A 22,579-nucleotide genomic window follows, 5' to 3' on the forward strand; every position below is an offset into this window, starting at 1 on the left:
AATATATTGCAGAAGGTCAATAAAACCCAAAAAGTCAGAAGTCTGATAAAACAAATGAACATAGTAATTAGGACTGTCTATAGAGATCCAGGCAATATAACAGAAGTAAACAGGATATATTACTGTGCAGCTAAATTAATAACAGATAACATTCTATCTTATTTGGATGTACAGTTGAAAGTTGATAAAACTCAGAAAATTTTAACTTCTGGTATATACAGAAAGCCCACCTTTTCAAATTCATACTTGAATTACCAAAACTGGCATCCTAACCATCAGAAAAAGGCTATAGTTAAATGTCAGATGGTTAGGGCAGCCAGAATGGTTAGTAATGAACAAGAATTCTTAAATGAAGTGAATTTCATAAAAGGTATGTTTATTAAGAGAGGATATCCCACAATGTTGTGTGAATCCATTGGTAATGAAGTGAAGCGAAAAAGAAATAATGGTATTTACAGGGCTTTATTAACTATGAGTAACAGTGAGTATATTTCACAGAATAACAACAATGATATCAATAAACCCATTAAAAATAGCGAAATAATAAGTGGTTCTATAGAAAACAGAGAGGATGTTATTATACAGAATAGTAAAGAAAATTGTGGAACAAATGTTTTGGATATTTATTTTATCACCAGTTATTCTTATGATTCTCAACATATAGTAGATATTATACATAATAATTGGAGATTGTTAAGACTTGATATGGTATGGAACAAATTAATTAATTCACCCAAATATGTATATAGAAAAGGAAAATCTTTTAAACAACTGTTTGAAAGAAATAGTTGGAGTATGAGTGAAACAAATTATACAAGTAGGGTTAAAGGTAATTTTAAATGTGGAAGATGTAGTATGTGCCAGTATATTATGCCTACAGATTCTAAAATAGTGGTGGCTGATATGGGCATCAGTTTGTATGGGCATTACGACTGTGGCACAAAAAATGTTGTTTATTTAGCAAAGTGTTGTCAATGTTTAGCATTTTATGTCAGAAAAACGTGTAGAACATTTAAAGAAAGAATCAGTGAACATATTATGGATATCAAACATATGAGGAAAACTAATGCTTTAGTAAGACATATTGAACAAAATAATGGTCATCAGTTCAAATTTTGTGTGATACAACATATCAATAAAGACAGCCAAGTTGGAATTTTAGATGTTCACCTTGATATCTGTGAAATGAATTGGCAGTTAATACTAAATGCTACAGTGTTTCCAGGCATAAATGATAACATAAGTATTGCTCCTATATTAAAACTGAAACATATTAAGGGATAATTAATCTTTGTTTAAGTTAGTGTTTGTAAAAATGGAAAACATTTTAGAGTGTGCATAATAATTATAAGTTATAATTATTGTAGTTCTTTATGTATTGTATTTTATCTGTTTTTAAAAAATCTGTAATTTGGGTATGCATGGGTTAAATTGAATTAACTGAGATTAATTAAGATAATTTATCCAGTTAATACAAGTGTATTTAATGCTCAGTGCTTTTACAATTTATTGTTCTGAAGAAGTCTGTAATTAAAGACGAAACCTAGGTCACAATTGTCGTGTGTGTGGTTATACCAACTTGCAGTTCTGAAGTCTGGACTATTTCAGTGCCTTTTGTGCTTTGTAATATTTACATTGTTGGTCAGTGCTTTGTTGTATTCTTGTCAACATAGTAATTAGGACTGTCTATAGAGATCCATGCGATATAACAGAAGTAAACAGGATATATTACTGTGCAGCTAAATTAATAACAGATAAAATTCTACCACAAGAACACATGGTAGTAAGGGAAAGGAAGGGGAGGAAAATGAATACCATCATAAAAGTATTGAACAGAGAAAACTATAAAGCAATTAAGTCAAGAAGTGTCGCTTTTAGAAGAGTATAGAAGAGGGAACAAATCGACAAAAATACTCAGAAAGATAGATGTGATAAAAGCTGTGAGCAGTGTTATAACGGATCAGGATCTATTTTGCACTAGTGCAAATAATAAACTGAAAATCTCAGCACAGGCAAAAAAAACTTAAAAGATACACAGATAAGTATAAAGGATAAGTAATGACCCCAAAAAGTTCTATAGAGAATTGGGAAACAAGGCAAAAGGAATTGAAAGACCACCCAAAAAAGAAAAAAAATAGACACATTTTGGAGAAATATCAATGAAGATCCTGTGGAACATAAAAAAGATGCTAAATGGGTAGAAGAAGTAAAAGAAAGAATAAGAAGTTCAAAGGTACAGGATATGAAATGGGATGAAGTAATGGCCAGAGAGATTGAGATAAAGTTAAGAAATGCCTCTAATTGGAAAGCCCCAGGCCTAGATGCAGTACCTAACGTCTGGCTAAAAGTATTAACATCTTTGCACAAAGATTTAGCCATGAGTAAGAACTAGTTATATGAGCACTCCAACAGACACCAACCTGGTGAACAACAGGAAAAACAATGCTCCTGCTTAAGAGTGAACCTGCAAGTTATCCTAAAAGTTATAGACCAATAACTTGCCTTCCAACAACGTATAAACTATATACCTGAATTGGTGAAGACAGAGTTTATCGTCATTTAGCAGAAAATTCAATCATGGCAATAGTACAAAAGGGTGATAAAAGAAGGTCATATGGAAGAAAAGATCATCTGTTGCTAAATAAGGTCATAATGAAGAACTGTAAAAAGGGGAATAATTTAAGTATGGCATGGATTGTTTACAAAAAAGCATTTGATAGTATCCCACATTCATGGATAAAAGAGTGCTTAAAAATGTATAAGATACACCCTACACTGATCGACTACATTACAAAGACCATGAAACAGTGGTAGACCACTTTGCAATTAAGCCATGATAAAGGACAAATTATTATTCCAGGGACAAAAATTCAAATGGGGATAATCCAGGGTGACTCCCTGTCACCTCTGCTATTCTGTCTTGCCCTTAACCCTTTAAGCTGTCTACTTAACAGATTAGGCCATGGCTATAATTTGGCTTCTAGAAAACATCAAAGTGTAAAGACCTTACATATTCTCTTTGTTGATGATTTAAGAATGTCATTTGGTCTTGATAAATGGGCAAAAGCAACCTTTAATGCAGAAAAACTGCTGTACCATGAAAACATCACTTTGGGACAAGAATGTGATATAAAAGAACTTGAGCAAGAGGGAGCGTATAAATATTTGAAGAAGGACCAACAATAAAACATGAACAAATGTGAATAAAACTTAGTAGTGAATATTTTAGAAGACTTAAATTAATCCTGAAAGCAGCGTTGACATCTAGGAACAAAATTCAAGTTATAAATCAATTTGCTCTTCCTGTCCTAACTTACAGTTTTGGAGTGACTGACTGGCCCCAAAATGTGTTGGATAGATTAGACAGAAAAACAAGAAGGATGCTTCATGCTCATCAGATGATTTATAAAAATCATTGCATACCAAGATGATATATTCCCCGTTCTGAAGGAGGTATGGGCCTCCTTGAAATTGATTACATGTACAGATCTACAATCGTGGGACTGCAAATATATCTGCTGACCTCACAAGACCTAAACGTAGTGAAAGTCTTGAAACATGAGGAGAACAAATCTAAGATGACTTCCCTGCTTAGTCTAACAGAAGCATATCGGCGTCAAGCAGGAATGGAAATCAAACCAGTAGTAGATAAAAATCAGGCAGCAACTGAATGTGCCAGAAAACAAAAGAAAGTATATAAGGTGAAGGATCAGATGAGGAGGGCAAGAAATGTGGAAAATGCATGAATATAATTGCAAGTATATTAAACTTCGTGAAGAACCTCATGTTGATCAGGATCAAATGCAGGAATGGTTAAGGAGAGGTGAATTCAAACCAAAAGATGAAAGATTATGATTGGCGGCCCAAGATAGTGGGTTACATACACGTTGGTTTATAAAGTCCATTGAACATGTTGGAGAAACAGACAAATGTAGGTTTTGTAAAACAGAATTGGAAACAGTCACACACCTGATTGCTGATTGTGACATACTAATGGCAGAAGGATTGTATACTAAAATGCATAATAATGTGGCAAAACTGTTGCAGTGAGGATTGTGTAAACATTGTAGCACTGAAGTGGCTGATAAACACTGGAAACATAAGCCACAAAGCATCATAGAAAATGATGAAGTCCACATCACATGGGATCACCCATTACCAACAGTTCAAAAGATAGATACAAGAAAACCAGATATAGTGGACCATGAAAAGAAGACAAAAGTAGCATTGATCATTGAACACGCTACACCCAGTGACTACAGTGTCTTCCGTACAAAGAGACACAAAGCCATAAAATATCAATATTTGCAGGCAGAAATGAAAGCAACGTGGAAGAAAGATACCCAGACAGTTCCAAAAGTAGAAGGAGCAACGAGACCTATAAAAAAGAATCTACAGTCTTATTTATATATGTTACCAATACATGTAACTCTATGAATTGTAGAAGGAGTCATTACTGGGCACATTGCGGGTGCTGCGAAGAGCACTTCTGGTTGACATCAAAGATTGAAACAATACTAATTTCTTAAACTTCAATCATACCTTGACTTAGGAATGGGGTTCATTCCCATCATGGTATTAGAAACCCAAAAGATTTAAAGAAATTAAAGAAGGATACCTAAGCAAACATGGCTTGATATTGTGCCAGAGATTGGTTTGGTGATTTCATCAGACAAAGAAACTTATACGGATTGCACAGAACTTAAGACTTCTGCCTCCAGTGTGCTTTATATCTTATAATATACTTCTTGTGATTGCTACACTGTGATCACAAAAAGGCATGCGGGTGAAGCTTAAAAGCTACTTAAGTAGCTGCTCCACTCACCACACCCTCTTATTTATTTATACTAAGTCTAAAGTCAACAAAAAGAATTCATGACTACTGCACTGCTGATGATTAAATGTAAGTTGACTTAAGTTGAGCATTGTACTGATCAGCACAATGTGACTTTGACAGTTTGAGACAGCTTCATAACCCATCAATAAACTGTGCAATTGATAATACTGTTACATGATGTTTTCTCGATCACAGCAATCATAAGCAACCATGTACTACTCATCAGCTCGAACTTCAACATGCTTAGTAACACCCTTAACCGTGTCACTAACCTCCTAAGGGATTTCATCTGTAAACAACTTGTATAGCAACAACCCCTGGCAACTAGTTCTACTAAGCACTCAAAATCTCTCACTAATCTCCACTATCACCATCCACCCTCCAACTGTCAGTGATCACTGCTCAGTTAGCTTTCTACTACACTTCGAAAAAAAAATCTAAAATGAATTTCTTTCAGAGCCAGATCACAATCCAACATTGGCAGTTTTAAATTCCACTGATGCAAATAAAGCACCACAATCATTCACCAGTAAAAAAAAAAAAAAGGGACAAAACACATGCTTCCCCCAGTTTTTGGACCTGCACTTTAGATATAATCTATGCAATTAAAAAGGACTTCCTTACAATAGTGGATCGATGAGGATCGAGGGGCAGCTCATTGCCACCACAGGTTCCCAGATCTTTAATTACGGTATTAGCTTTCAGGCGAGGTGTTATCAGTAAGATAGTTAAAATAATGTTATGCTTGCCAAAGGATACAATTATATATTTCTTTTCATTTAGTTTCAGTCCATGCTTTTGGCATCAACTGTCTTTTTGGGACTGCATCTTTTGTTCCTCTGGGAAGTTTTTGAGGGCACCAAGTCTGCAGACATCTTCAAACATGGTTAACCACAATCTCTTAGTATTAGCTATGACCTCTAAGAAGTAAATTACAAACAGTAGTGGTCCAAGGACTGAATCCCTGGTACTCTACTAGTGGCATGTCTTTTGTAGCACATAGAGTGACCCACCCTTACTTCCTGTATTATATTTGTAAGCCAGTTTGCTATCCAGTGAGTTGCACAGTAGTTAACATTCAGATGAGATAGTTTATATATGATGCCAGAGTGTGGAATGGGGTTGAATGCTTTTGCAAGCTCCAGACAGTGTGTAATGATTTGCCCTCATCCATTGCCTCAGTGACTTTTTTGAAGAAGTCATCCAGGTTAAATAGGTAGGACCTGCCCTTGATGAATCCACTGTGTCGAGTTGAGAGTCGTGAGTCTCTTATATCCTTATTTATTGCTTCCATAATGATCTTTTCCATAGCCTTACAGATGAGGCAATTTCAGCGTATGGATCTGTAATAACCAGGGTGCATTGTAGCCACCACCTTTGTACAAGGGAATGACTGAGCTGTCCTCCATTCATCCACCATAAAGCATGTTTTCAAGCAAATGTTAAATAGACTCTAGCCGGTCTGATAATTCATTTTTCAGGTTGGCCAGTAGGCAGCCTGGTAAATTATCTGGTTCAAGTGAAGTACTCTTCTTGGCTATAGACAATTCTATAGTTCTTGGCTTCAGAACTTGTTCTTGGGATATTTGGAGGATGCGGGTAAATGTGGATATTTGATCTGACAATACTGAAGAGGAGAGAGTGTTGAATTAGCAGCTGAATTATCAGCTAGTAAACTGGCTATGTCCTCTGGATCTGAGGATGTCATATCAGTTTCTATTAGCTCTGCCCAGTGATGAGCATTGTTTCTGAGATTTCTAATACAATTAAAGAAGGCTTTGTGGATATATTTACCTGGGTAGCTATTTTTCTCTCATATCAGTTGCTACAGTTTAGAACCAGAGCACTAGGCACTCGTGTTTTCTTGTTATAAACTGGAGCAAACTCTTGCTAAGTTTAAGACCATGCATGGAGTGCTATAGTGCTCAGGTTTGACTGCAAGGCAGGTATTGCATTAGAGACCAGGATCAGCTGATTGTACCCCACCCAACACTTTGTGCCTGGGGCAGTTGCACTCTGGTCCCACACTAGCTACACTACTGCCTACAGGCATGCATCATGCTGCCATCATGGGAGGATTACTTTTACTCAGCAAAATTTCCTTTCCTGACATATATGTGTAACAGCCCTGGGGGGAGGGGTGCAATGGGCAGCTGGCACCACACAGCTCCAGATTTCCAGACAGAGCTAACATCAGTAAGCCTCCCTACCCATGTACAGGAAGCACTTTTATAATTGCCTCCCCAGCCTATCCAAACCATTCCTATCACTTTGTCTGACCACACACACATCACTATTCTCTCAGGACGGGCCCAACCACTATTCTTGCCAGTGACTCAGATGCCTAAGACACTAACTGAACCCAGGTCTCCTGGGCCAATGTAAGGGCTTTATCTTCTACAGTACAGCCTACAACAGAAATAATAATAATTAAAGTACACAGAACAAGATACAATAAAAGAAAAACCTAGAATGTGTGTATAGGGGCCTACTTCAGAAGACTGGCAGCCCAAAAGACTGAATCCCAAAATCCTGAAAGGCCAAAAGACTGAATTCCAAAATACTGAAAACTCAAAATACTGAAGGATGGAATTTACCCCTTCTCCACTGTTGTGCAGTCTTGGAGTTGGTATATATAATTAGCGGTTTACCATGAAAATCAGAAACGGAGATTGTCCACGGATGGAGCACTCAAACGTTGGATTTTCGAATGTCCATTTTGCTGAACATCTCTATGTCGAAAGTTCATATCAGTGAATGCACTGTCAGAGATCACAGTACAATGCAGTTTGGAAAATTCATCCCTTTCCTCATTGTAGTGTAATCTCGTAGTTGGAATATATAGTTAGCAGGGGGTGTGGGAGGCAGCCCCCTACAGGTGGGTGCAGCGGGGCTTGCCCCCCTGCAAAAATGTGAGGTTAGGTGTAGGAGTTTAGTGTTTCTATGTTCCTACAGAGACATCATGTGATGAGTTTGATTTTAATGTTGAATCAGCTGCATTCATTCAGCTGATTCGATATTGTGCTTTGCGGCATTTTTTTTTTCGTGGTTGTGGTTCAGTGTCTTAGTTGGAAATTGTCTTGTTTGTCAATATTATGGTAGTAAACCATAATTAACAGGGGTGTGGAGGGTGCAGGCCTCCACACGAGGAGTCGAGGGGAGCTTGCCCCCTGGATTAAACATGTTCTCAGTATTTTGGGATTCAGTATTTTGATCTGTCAGTATTTTGGGAGCCAGTCTTTTGGTCTGTCAGTCTTCTGAAGTAGGCCCATATTTATAGTCTTAAGCACTTATATATCCCCATAAGAATACACTGTTGGTCCTCCAGCTAGCTTCCACTCTGTATTTAGCTGCCTTTGTATCACTATATCTTATTTGTTTTAGAGTTCTACAAAAAATTCACTTTCTGATACTCTTTCAGTTCTGTTATCAACACCTGCTACTCTGTTTGCTGTCTTATACTGCCCCTTGCTCCCTTCAATGCATCCACAAATACCCCTCCAGTGTGTCAGATCAGATGTGCTCCAGTTGTAGTTGAATAAATCAAAAAGAACCCACTGTTGGTGGAATCATGTAGCTCATTCCTGCTGACATTTTAGGCCAAATCACTTTGCATGTTTAACCCTGATGCTAATTCTGAGAACATATCCAAAAGTAAGTTGCATGCCTAAACCACACACAAGTGCCTGTGCTTGTGTATTATATGCATACATAACACAAAGTGAAAACTGTAGCTTGGCTAAGTTTTTCTTGCAGTTTATATATATATATATATATATATATATATATATATATATATATATATCTACTACAAGAAAAACCCAGCCATGCTAGAGTTTTCTCTGTGTGATACCTTAAAGCTCTTGTAAAAAAGTTTAAATCCGTGTGTTTCTAAAGTATCATCAAACAATTCAATCCAAAGAGAGTTGCAAACTGTTCCACTGTGTCATCAGACTGTGGCATTAGCAATTTGGCATTATCATTCACAGCAACCACCCTGACATCAGCCCTGTACTGGTCTTACAATGGTGGGAACCTGTAATCCCACTGTAGGCCCACAGACATATTCTTTCAGTATCCTCATGTGGTAGGCACAGTAAGACACATGTAAATATCCTTATACAATAGTTTGAAATACATGATTTAATGGGAGGACATTGTACTTGCAGACTGGAGGTGCCTATATGTTCAAGTAGCCAACAGTCATAGTTTCATCACTTCCTGAATAGATATGTGTCATACCATATTATTGTGGGCAATACTAACCTAGTTCTTCTCCTGTTTACATGCAAGTAGTAGTAGATACCAAGCCTACACCCACATCCAAATCACCACATGGCATGAGGGACTGTTGCTCGTACTTTGTAAGTAACATCAAAAAACTCCTCCATTTCCATCAGGTGTATCAAGATTGATGGGTCTCATTGTGTTGTGGTCCTGTCCACAACAATGTCCAAAGCATGCTTCTTTGCATAAGGGAACATATCTGTGTCCCTACTTCACATCTGCTGTAGTAACCTACTATTGCCACCCACAGAATTCACATCCCACACCATCTCCTGACAGACTTTCTTGTCTTCACTGTTTTTGGCTTGTAAGTGCATAACACTGCATGTGTACGGCCTTCAGTAACATACCATTCTCCTGGTTTGTGAACTTCTCTGCATGTTGCCTTCACTAAGTTACCATACCTATCTTCAGACAAAATATGTCATTCGGTGGTTGTATCTGCTAGGCAACATCATGAATGTGTTATCAACCACAGCCTCACTCACTATTATCTAACTGGCTATCATATGGAGATTGCAATTTGTAACACCCCCTCCATCTATGATGCTCTAACCATGCAGCTATCTAGGGCCATGGCACTCTCACATCCTGTATGCCAGGGTATCGCATGCAGTTTCCTGTGGGCTTGGCGTATCCCCCATAGATATAACACAAGTATGTGATGTACCTTTTTTGTAGCCCTGCCTGCAATGTGTTAGGGAATCTGGGTACTTCTGAATGTACCCAGTTTGACATGTGTGTGTCTTGTGGAGTCATCACCATGTGTGCCTGCCATATGGGAGGTAGAATACACAAGTGTGACCACCCAGGAATATGTCCCATGTACACAAATAACCACATACTGACCCTTCTTCTTCCTAACAGGCCCACAGTCATTGTACGGGTGCAACAGGTATATTACAAGCCTATGTCTTTATCCTTCTCTCTTAAATGCTCGGGCTCTATAGCCTTTATTATAATAACTGCAATAAGTTCCATTTGTATTTTTTACAATGGTGTTCTGTTGCCAGTGACTCACTGTGATCCTATGTATCCACCTCTGAGAACAGGGCAATGACTTCTCTGCTGGAAGCAAGTTGGAGGGGTCTCAGGTGCCCTCCATGTCTACCTCAGAAAGGGAGGCAGTGAATGTTCCTCTGCTGCTAATCACGATAGATGGGAGACCTCTTGTAATAACCCTTGGTAGGTGCAGATAATGATGGCTGCTAGCATCCTGAAGTAGTTGGATTCCTGCCCTAGGAACACAGAGTACTTCCTGGAGCAACATGGGGAGTCATCTCAACAAGAGGGACCCAGGAACTGAGCCCACAGGGGAACAACCAGACCATGACTTCTATTTCCCACAGGTATAATGTCCACTTTTTAAAATGAACAGGGTACATTGAAAGGCACACAAGGGAGCAAGGGAGAGGGATAATTTGGATTGTGCCACATATGTTGAATCTTAGCACTAGAGAAACAGATCACAGCATAAAAAACAGCATTTAAGAATTTTTTTTTTTGCAGAGAATGAAGAAAATAAAACAACTGTCACCAGTATAATAAAGATTAAAGTAACTGGTAGACTATACATAATTATAATGTTCCCTGCTATAGTCATACCACTCAGCTGTTATGATTTTGGCATATCACTATAATTATGGTTGTCAGATTTAGCCTTGCCCCTTCTAGATTTATTGATTTCCTCACATACACAATGAAAACAACAAAAAAAAAAATAAAACAATTATTGGTAAAAACTCCAGAGCTAGACAAAATATGTTAGTCTAGGTTCCTCACCTCGACACAGTGAGAAAAATTATCCTCTAGAGTATAACCAACATTTATCTTCACAGCTGGGAATTTTAACTACCGATGTATAAAAAATATACAAACCTTTCTCTGCCAACCTGACACACACATACACTCACACACACACACACACACACACACACACACACACACACACACACACACACACACACACACACTCTCTCTTCTAGCATTCAAACAGATGGAAGCTGCACTTACCCAACCTAACACACAAATAAACACACACAAAGTCAATAAAACATATTTTCAAACTTTTCGAACACACACCCAGTCAATGAAACATCTTTTTTCAAGCGCACACCCACTGTCATCAGCCAGTCATATACACACAAACACACACACACACACACACACACACACACACACACACACACACACACACACACACACACACACACAAGCATTTGTTAATGTAGTACTGATCCATACACAGGCTTGGATTCATCAATCCCACACACAGACACACACACACACACACACACACACAAACACACACACACACACACACACACACACACACACACACACACACACACACACAAGCATTTGTTAATGTAGTACTCATCCATACACAGGCTTGGATTCATCAGTCCCACACACACACACACACACACACACGCACACACACACACACACACACACACACACACACACACACACACAGATTTTCACTGAAACAGGGATCAATGAAACAGTCCTGTGACTCCTTATTTTGAGGCAAGTCTCTTTTTGATACAGTGAAAGTCACCCAGAAAAGCTCCTTTTTCCTTCCTCCCAGGACATTTGTATTGCAGCTGAAGTCTAGAGTCTTGAGTCTGGGATCATATTGTCATAACTGGCAAATAGACGTAGAGAGAGAACAGCTAAAAAAAACTCAAAGCAAAAAGAACAGGGATTCCTGCCCTCCTACCTACAACAGGCAGTAAATGTTAAATGCCTTCATTTCAGGTACGGTTCTTTGATAGCAGATTTCTTGATTGCTGCTTCATTGATTATCTGGGAGGCAGTGTTCTCCAGTGTCTGCAGCCTTTTGGAGCCTTTTGGTCTCTCATCTACTTTCTGTGTTGCATCTGCACTTCCCCAAGTCATTCATCTCTACCCTCAGGTTACCACAACTACACAGACCCTTTTCAGAATAACAATCACTGTAACTTCCTGACTGCAAAACCTCTTCACTTTTCACCCATTCTTTTCCAATGTTCTGAAAGGTACAACTCTCCAAACCTACTTGTTTTAGGGATGAGCCAAGGTTACACACCATGCAGTAATCTATTAATGTCATATTATCCTGATGAATCAACATGTTCAGCCTGAATCTGATCCTACTGGGTTACAGAAAATATTCTAGTCACAGGAACAGATCCATCACTCTTCACTTCTGCATTGTCTTTGGTCCATAGTACCACACAACCAAGTTCATTCAGGTAAAAAAGTTAGTCTTTACAGAGTCTACGAATGAATGCTTTGATCCTCACTTGACTACTGTAAGCATATGAGGGTACAACAAGTTAACCAAAAAACCACCCTTCCTCTAAATATCAAGAGATGCATGCTTTGTACCCAGTGAAAATCTGACCTTTTGGCAAAGCAAAAGCTTTGCTTGAGAATTCTCGGCAAAGACAAAAGTAATGGGGGGGGGGGGGGGGGCAAAACCAATGACAATTTTAAAATATTACTCAAATTCAGTTAAAAGGTTAATAGAAAAACAGCTTTGGTTCTAAAATCTGTTTTTGAAAACTAAGTATGAAACTCTGATGACAAGCTTTATTGACTGATTGTATTTCTTAGTGAGTTGCCAAAAGATCAAAATTTTGTATGGGGCAGGACAAAAATATGAAGCAAAATCAGGAACATTCTGCAAAGTCAGGGATGGTTGAGAGGTATGGTTCACACACTTTGCGGTTATATCTAAAGCCAAAATTCCAGCATACGTTTTTGGACATTATACAAAAGTGAACATTTGCAGCTGCTGTTGGAAATGTGAATTTTATGCGCGGAGTATAAAATGCTATTTTGAAAGTGTGTGTGTGTGTGTGTGTGTGTGTGTGTGTGTGTGTGTGTGTGTGTGTGTGTGTGTGTGTGTGTGTTGTGGTTGTGTATCTGTCTAGCAAAAGTACTGTACGCAGAAACTACATTAGTGATGACATTCACTCTTGACATTTTCTTAAAATAAACTATATTTGTGTACCGCTGAAAATCACAGTGGCACTATAGAGTACACCACTCAAATTTTACTGTTAAATTAAGCATGCATGTTAAAGCAATGTGCACCTCTCTGTATGTAAGTTTAACTGAAAAAAATTAGAGATAGCGACATAATAATAATAATTAAGATATTATGTTAAATATGTCAGGACTACTAAACTTTTCTTTCTTTCCTTCTTAAACCTACTATGTATTCACAGAAATCAGGAACGTAAGGTTGGTCCAAATGGATTCTTGGATTCCAAACGGTATACATATACATATCAAATGCAGAGAGGGACACCTCATACAAGAAGCATGCCCTCATTAACCAAACACCACCAGAAAACAGTGGTAGATCTTTCAACTCAGAAGGCCAAGGATTTAGAAGACCATGAGCAAATGATGAAGACTATTGAGGTAATATATTCCTTTATCTATCAGACTCGCATAGACATTGTACACTAATTGTGCTCAGATAAAATTTCTGGCTTAAAACAGTCCATTTATCTGTTTGCTGCCCTTGTATCGTTGTTCCTTAGTGATATAACTACAATCCTGGTTGATGCATTGCTGTCTTAAGCTCTGAATGCTCTGTTGCCAATTGTTCATTGATTCATGCTACCAGTAAATCTCAGTCCATTAATGATATCCATTCTCAGCATGAACAGCAACTGAAAATCTTTTCTTCTGAACATTCCAATTACATTTCTCGTTATTGTGTTTAGTAGCACCCAACAGAAATACATTCCTAGGCTGCTAATGTAGCTGGCCTACCAGTTTGGGGCAGTGTTCTCAGTGCACATGGCTGATGTCTAGCCCCAAACAGAACTTACAGCACAGTCATGTTGTATAACGTTTACACTGCATCTCATCCTTCTTTCCTAGCTTTCACTTACATTGTCATCACCACCCCCTTATATATGTTGTCATTCATTTCTATACTCACAGCTACGTCAAAATCCAGAAAATTATCCTAACAAACACATCATACGTTAGCTACACTGCTTGACACTTTTCTCTGTTTTCTTTTTGCACCAAATACTATGTAACTTACACTGTCATTGAACATGGATGTAGATCACACTACTACTCCATCGTTAATATGTAACTTATACTGTCGTTGAACATGGATGCTGATCACGCTACTATGCCATTGTTAATACGTAACTTACCCTGTCCGTGAACTTGGATGCCAATCACACTACTATGCCATCTATGCCATCATTAATACGTAACTTATACTGTCTTTGAACATGGATGCAGATCACACTACTATGTCATCAATCATTAATACATATCTATTACTGTCTCTGAATGTGGATGCAGATCACACTACTATGCCGTCATTAATACATAACTTATACTGGCTTTGAACATGGATGTAGATCACACTACTGTGCCATCATTAATATGTAACTTATACTGTCTTTGAACGTGGATGCCGATCACACTACCATTCCATCGTTAATACGTAACTTATACTGTCTTTTAACGTAGATGCTGATCACACTACTATGCCATCATTAATACGTAACTTATATTGTCTTTGAATGTGAATGCTAATCACACTACTATGCCATCTATGCCATCATTAATATGTAATTTCTACTGTCTTTGAACCTGGATGCAGATCGCACTACTATGCCATCATTAGTCTTCAGACTGTCATATAATATAGAATGAAATGCAAAGAATCTCTCTCAATATGGTTCCCTTTCTCAATATATGTCTATAAATGTGTGTGTGTGTGTGTGTGTGTGTGTGTGTGTGTGTGTGTGTGTGTGTGTGTGTGTGTGCATGTGTATTTATGCATACACACACACATATAGATAGAGATAGGCTGGCTGAAATTTGTCAAACCTATTGTTGGTCAAAATCTATTAATAAAAAAAAAATTATTTAACAGACAAAATTTAGTTGACTAAACATATGGTCAACAGGCATCCAAAATGGCACAGTTCTCTGGGTAGAGAAATACGACCATTCTCCAAGATTGTGCAATTTTGGGAGTTAGTATATTATTAGCAGGGGAGTGTGGGAAGTGCAGGGGGCTTGGACCCCTGCAAAACATTATGTTTTATTATATTTTTAAGTTGATGTTTTACATGCACCAAGACTGTCAGTTGGTGCATGCATAGTAATGTGTTGTGGTCTGCAAAATCGATATTTGCAAACATTGATATTTGGGTGTTTTGTTTTCCATATATCTACATTTATATGACTGCTGATTTGCAGAATCTCTGATTGCCAAAGGTCATTACTAGGCATGCAGTCTAGAAATACAATAATGAGTCTAGCCGAAATTCCCAATTGTCTCAGTGCACTGTCTTTTTAAGAGACTTTCTCAAGGTTGCACAGCAGGCAAATAAATGCTGAGGGAATCAAACCCTGTACCACAGGAAGTAGCTCATTAACAGCTCCTTACTGAGCTGTTATTGATTCCTCATTTCATAAAATTAATCATAGGTTCATAGGTTCGTACTAGGCTATCTGCCCTAGGGCATTTATAAGCCTAGCCAGAGTGTGTGTGGCTTTCACCACCCCTTGGGATGAGAATACTACGCCCTTTTAGGGTTTAGTTTACTGTGCCTCTGTCTAGTAGTGACACAGAGATGACCCCCGGGGTAAACCTACGATCTCCCATCCACTCGTCAAGATTTCTCTTGAAAAGAGTCAGTGAGGGGCTCTGCCTAACATGGATTGGGATTCTGTTCCAGAGTGTAGGGAGCCTCTGGGTTATGAATCTGTCCCTCCAGCACGTCCTATTTATTTCTGTGTTGAGGTTTAAGTCTCTTGCTCTCGTGGCTCTGGTGGATTTGGATTTACTGAGGTGGAGCATGTCCATTAATTCCAGATTGGACATGGCCTTGTACGTCAGGCACAGATCACCTCTGAGTAGGCGGTATGCGACTGAATAGAGATGGAGTTTTTTCAGTCGGGCAGCATATGACATATGTTTAAGACCCTTTATCCTCTTGGTGAGGAACTTTTGGGGTCTTTCCAACTGCTGCAGGTGACGGGTAAGATACATCCCAAATGGGGCATTGTACTCAATCATTGGCCTGATAAGAGAAGAGTACAGGGGCACAATGACCTCTCTTGATCTAGATGTGAAACCCTTCATGATAAGGTGGGCAATATAGAAGGTCTTCCTAACCACTTTGGCAATGTGAGTGTCAAATGAGAGGTTACTGTCAACCTGGGTCCCAAGGTCCCTGATTACCTCTTCCAGATTTAATGGATTACCACCTATGTGGTAATTTGTGGGTACCTTGTTTTTCCCAAAGGGTATGACTATACATTTTTTGGCATTCAGCTTAAGGCCATGGCTCTGGAACCAATTATCCATTTCTATGAGGCCTCTCTGAAGGATGTTTGTGTCCGCTGGAGTATCAATTATGGCGCCCAGTTTGCAGTCATCTGCGAACTTTGTCAGCCACAATCCTCCTATGTTTGCCTGTACCTCAGAGAAATAAATGCTGAACAAGAGGGGTCCCAGGACTGAGCCCTGTGGGACACCGCTTGTGACTGGCTTAGAGTCTGACATAGCTCCAGCAACTCTGACCCTGTGGGTTCTGTCCTTGAGCCAGTTTGCAACCCATCTTGTGACATATGGGTTTACATTTAAGCTGGTGAGTTTGTCTATGATGCCCGAGTGGGGTATTGTGTCAAAGGCTTTTGCAAGGTCAAGGTAGGCTGTGTGAACTGCCTTACCCTCATCAATGGCCTTAGTGACTGTTTCAAAAGTCGATCAAGTTCAAAAGGCAGGATCTGCCTTTGACAAAGCCAAATTGGGTAGGATCCAATGTCTGTAGGTCCCCAATGTCTTTGTTTATGAGTTCCATAATGATCCTCTCCATAGCTTTGCAGACCAGGCTCGTCAAGCTTATGGGGCAGTAATTTCCAGGGTCCGTAGAAGCACCGCCTTTGTGAAGTGGTACCACTGTCGCCATACGCCACTCTTTGGGTACGTATCCTGTAGTAAGGCTAAGATTAAACAGCAGCCTTATGTGTGGGTTTAGTTCCTCTTGGAGTTCATGTAGCACACAGCCCGGGACACCATCCGGTCCCATTGATGCTGTGTTTTTAGCTTTAGAGAGGGCGGCTCTCACCTGGGCATCTGAGATATTGGGGAGGCTACACTCTGCTGGGATAGTTATTTCTCCTTTGGGAATTTGCACTGAACCTGTCTGCCAGAATGTTGGCAATGTCAGTGGGTTCAGTGTATTTTGTATCATTTTGGACTAACTCTGAGCATATCTGGGAGTTTCCACCCAGGTTTCTAACATAGCTAAAGAAGGCCTTGTGATTGTCTTTTGTGTCTTTTGCGATTTTTCTCTCAAAGTTGGCCTTGGATGATTTTATGAGTGATCGTAGTTTTTTGCTAGTACTGATCAGAGATGCCTTCCCTTTTAGGGATTTTGCTCTGTCATGTAGTAGCTTCCTCCTCCTGTTGTAGAGTTTGTTTATGGCTGGGGTCCACCAGACTGGGCGCCTGCCTTTGGGGGAATGGGTCTTGGTTTTATTTGGGATTGCATGATCCATGCATTCTTGAAGGTGTCCGTAGAAGGCATTTGCAAAGGATTCAGCAGTGTGGGTTGTGGCTTCCACTGGCCCAGGGGCCTTGAAGGATACCATTTCAGTCTTAAGAAGTGTGAAGTTGGCTTTTGAGAAGTTCTTCACTGTGGTCTTTGTGCAGGGGTGGGGCGGATGTGGATTTCCAGTGAGATTAATTTATGGTCTGATCTTACCAAAGAGGGATATACTTCCAGTGTGGAGCATTTTGTCCCCATGTTTGTGATGATCAGGTCTAGTATATTGTCTCCTCTTGTGGGAATGCTGACCAGTTGTTCCATTGCATTTGAGTTTATGAATTCTAGGAACCTTTGGGCTAGGGTGTTGGGGCTTGAGTAATGTTCCCAGTCTATGTTTGGGTAGTTGAAGTCTCCCAATATGATGGTATTTGGAGAGACATTCATACTCTCTAGTGTCTTCAGGAAGGCTGTGTGGGGTTCCTGAATTTGAGAGGGTGGTCTGTAGCATGCTACAAACTGTAAGGCAGTTTTGCCTATGGTTAGTTGCACCTGGATGGTCTCCGATGCTTCGTGCGTTGCCACTAACCTGGAGGTGTGGGTATCTTTGATGAATATGGATACTCCCCCTCCTTTTGTGGTTTGGTCCAAGTTTTGGGGCCGGAAAGCATGATATGAGGTAAAACCTGATAGTGCTGGGGTGCTCTCAGGAGCCTTGAACCAGGTTTCAGTCACTGCACAGACATCGATGTTCTCCATACTGAGAAGGGCTTCGAGGGCATGCATCTTGAGGTTTAGACTTCTGGCATTGAGCAGCATTACCCTTAGTTTTTTTTTACTTGTGTTTTCTAGGGAGGTAGGTTTGTCCTTTGAGCCTTGCCTAAAAACGGCACTATGGGGGCTGGCAAGAGCCTTGGCCAATATCCGGAAGCCCAGGGGTGACAGGTGCAAGCCGTCCCTTGCGAAGCAGCGTGGCTTGTCAAGCATGTCATCCCAAGCAGACAGACGTTGGATCCCCTTAGAATGACACCAGTAATTAAGCCAATTGTTAAAACTGATCATTTTGTCTTTGTACTGTGGCATCATTCTTGGTGAAGGTAAGATGCTGCTCAGGGTCAGGGTCATACTGGCCTGGGCTACATAATCAGAGAGCTCCTCTATGTCTCTTTTCATGTAGTCCAGGGAAGTACATCTCAGGTCGTTCACACCGGCATGTACAATGACTGAGTCATATTTGTACTTGCTGTGGAGTGACCTGAGTGCTTGTGTTATGTGGCGGATTCTAGCTCCCGACAGGCAGCTTACTGTGACCCTCTCCTTGTTCAGTCTGGTGAGCGGTACGTCAGTGTGTCTGACTATGGAGTCACCTATTACCAGTGTGTCTGGCATGTTGTTTGGCCTTAAGGGCTGTGACTGTTTAGCACACTGACTTTGTGAACTATGTGTTGCATGTGCTATGTCTTGAGATGGCGGTTGCTTGGGTGTCTGCTTTGGAGGCCTCTGTTGTTTTGGTAAATTTTTAATCAGCGCCTCCGAGTATGTTTTTGTGTGTTTATGTGTTTGGTTTGCAATTGTGATAGTTCTATGTGAGGCTGGGTTTGTGGTGTGCGTGGTTACCTTCTCCTCCTGACTGGTCTTGCCAGTACTGAATTGAGGGAGCTCAGCCTCCAGTTTGGCTATATAGTTGCATCTCTCACATATATTTGTATTTGTTGGGAGGAGGAGAGGGTTGTCTGTGTACATGAGGCAATTGTAACATTGCCTCAAGATTCCCAGATTCAACAGCTGAACAGGAGAGGACGCTAGCAACTGACCCTTCGACATGCTAGAAATAGTAAAAAAGATTACTGTGTAACTGAGTCAGAAAGGACCTATAGGGAAATGGGTACTCAAGGGAATTTAGGTGAATGAAGTACTTTCTTTTGTTAAAGAGTGCTTTACTTGTATAAAGAAATGCTTTAGGAGCAAGTGCTGAGCTTTTCAGATAGAGTATAGGCTGTATAGGTTGCAAGTAGAACAGTTCTAAGGGAAAAACTGAAGAGCAGACTTTACGGAGCCAGAAATAGTTTAAACTTGATTAACCGGCGCTGCCCTATACTGCTCTATGAGCAACTTTGCGCTAAAACGTGCTAAAACGCGCTAAAGTGCGCAAAAGCGGGCTTTATAGCAGGGGGTTGAAAAGAGCCAGGAATTGACCCAAAAAGGCCAGTAAACTACAAGTTGCTGGGCTGGAACCAATCCTCTAGGGACAAATAGGTTGCTCAGTGCTCCCCACTCCCACTGGTGAACAAAGAAGCTTCCTCTTATCCAAATAAGGGTATAGATAGCACAGGAACCAAGAATTAATTTTATGACTTTGTGTGTCTCTGTATGTAAGAATTGTAAAAATGAAATGGGTTTCAATCTGTAGGAGGCAAGTTTGATTCTCTGTTTCACTGCTTTGTGTGTGTGTGTGTGTGTGTGTGTGTGTGTGTGTGTGTGTGTGTGTGTGTGTGTGTGTGTGTGTGTGTGCAAGTGTGCGTGCATGTGCGTGCATATGTGTGTGTGTGTGTGTGTGTGTGTGTGTGTGTGTGTGTGTGTGTGTGTGTGTGTGTGTGTGGGTGTGTGTGTGTGTGTGGATGGATGGAAGAAAGTGGTCCTAATTTTTTTTTTTCCAAGTTTTTTGGGTTTCTAATACCATGACAGGAATGGACCCCATTCCTAAGTCAAAGTATGAATAAAGTTCATGAAATCTATATGATTTCAGTCTTTGATGTTAGCCAAAAGTGCTCTTCACAGCACCCGCAATGTGCCTAGAACTGACTCCTTCTGTAATTCATATGGAATTACATCTTTTGGTAGCATATCTAAATACAACTCTAAATTCTTTTTTTATAAGACCCGTTGCTCCTACTACTATTGTAATTGTCTGGGTAGCCTTCTTCCACATTGCCCTTGTTTCTGCCTGCATAAAATGGTATTTTATGACTTTGTGTGTCTCTGTATGTAAGACACTGTAATCACTGGGTATAACAATTGTAGTGATCGATGCTACTCTTGTTTTTTTTTTCATAGACTAATATATCTGGTTTTCTCACATTTTTTCTTTTTGAACTGTTGGTAACTAGTGATCCCATGTGATCTAGACTTTATCATTTTCTGTAGTGCTTTGTGGCTCATGTTTTCAATACTTCTCAGCTACTTCAGTATTGAAACACTTGCATGATCCCCAATGCATCCGTCATGCTACATTATTATGCTTTTCAAAATACAGTCCCTCTGTCATTAGTGTATCACACCCAGCAACAAGATGTGCGACTGTTTCCAATTCTGCTTCACAAAACCTGCATTTGTCTGTTTTTACAACATGTTCAATTGACTTTGTAAACCAACTTGTAGATAGTCCACTTTCCTGGGCCACCAATGTTAACGTTTCATTTTTTTGGTTTAACTTCACCTTTCCTTAACCATTTCTTTGTCAGATCCTGATAAACAGAAGATTGTTCCAGGAGTTTTATATACATGCAACAATATTTATGCCTTTTCCACATTTCTTGCCTTCTCATCTGAACCTTCATCTTATATTCTTTCACTTGTTTTTTGGCACATGCAGTTGCTGTCTGATTTTTGTCTATTTCTGGTTTGATTTCCATTCCCACTTGTTACTGACATGTCTCTGCTAAACTAAGAAGGGAAGTAATCTTGGACATGTTTGTGTTTTAAAACTTTCACAATGTTTGGATCTTGTAAGGTCGGCAGATATGTGCAGTCCTACGATTGCAGATCTATACATGTAATCAGTTTCAAAGAGTCCCATACCTCCTTTAGAATGGGGAATATTCCTGTTTTCCTGTCCAGCTTATCCAATACCTTTTGTGGCCATCAATCACCCCTAAACTGTAAGTTAGAACAGGAAGAGTAAATTGGTTTATAGTTTGGACGTTATTCCTAGGTGTCAAGGATGTTTTCGGTATTAATTTTAGTCTTCTAAAATATTCTTCCTTAATTTTTATTCACATTTTTTCATGTTTTATTGTCAATCCTTCAACAATTCCCAAATATTTATGCACGCCCTCTTGCTCAAGTTCCTTTATATCATATTCCTGTTGCAGACTGATATGTTCTTGGTGCTGCAGCTTTGCTACTTTAAAGGTTGCTTTTGTAGATTTATCAACACCATATGACATTCTTATACCAAATGATAAAGTTTTGTCCACTTGCAGTTGAGCTTTCAGTTCCTCATCTGATGAACTATACAATTTTAAATTATCCATAAAGAGAATACGAGAATTCTTTACACTTTGCTGTTTCTGCGAGCTAAATTTTAACTATGAACTAGCCTGTTAAGTAGGCAGATTAATGGATAAAGGGCAAGACAAAAGAGCAGTGGTGACAGATAGTAACCCTGCAATATTCCCCTTTGAAATGTTATCCCTGGGGTAATAGTTTGTCCTTTATCATGGCTTAGCTGCAGAGTGATTTGCCACTGTGTAATGGTCACCGTAATGTAATTGATCAATGTAGGGTGTATCTTATACACTTGTAAACACTCTTTTATCCATGAATGCTGGGTGCTGTCAAATCCTTTTTTGTAGTCTGTCCATGCCATACTTAGATTGTTTCCCTTTTTACAATTCTCAGTTATGACTTGGCATCAATTCCAGTATATAGTTTATACATTGTCGGAAGGCAAGTTATTGGTCTATAGTTTTTTAGGATAGTTTCTAGGTTCACTCTTAAGGAGGAGCATCATTTTTCCTATTGTAACCAAGTTGGCAACTGTTCTGGATGCACATAAAAATAGTTCTTACTCAGGGATAAATCGTCATGTAAAGATATTAATACTTTTAGCAAGAAGTAAGGTTCTGCATCTGGGTTTTCCAATTAAGAGCGTTTCTTAAATTTTGTTTCAGTTTCTTTGACTGTTACTTCATCCCATTGC

At 39.5% G+C, this 22,579-nt stretch overlaps 1 protein-coding gene across 1 annotated transcript in view; it reads left to right on the forward strand.

The window, feature by feature from the left end:
* Positions 1 to 22,579, forward strand: part of LOC122789362 (trichoplein keratin filament-binding protein-like) — an 823,181-nt gene that overhangs the window by 148,259 nt on the left and 652,343 nt on the right. The window contains exon 3 of the mRNA XM_044056751.1: positions 13,345 to 13,543. Within this exon, the coding sequence (XP_043912686.1) occupies positions 13,345 to 13,543 (199 nt within the window). The remainder of the gene's footprint in view (positions 1 to 13,344; positions 13,544 to 22,579) is intronic.

This window comes from Protopterus annectens, chromosome 14.part0 (assembly GCF_019279795.1).
Source record: "Protopterus annectens isolate FY-2018-M chromosome 14.part0, PAN1.0, whole genome shotgun sequence".
NCBI classification, from domain to species: domain Eukaryota; kingdom Metazoa; phylum Chordata; order Ceratodontiformes; family Protopteridae; genus Protopterus; species Protopterus annectens.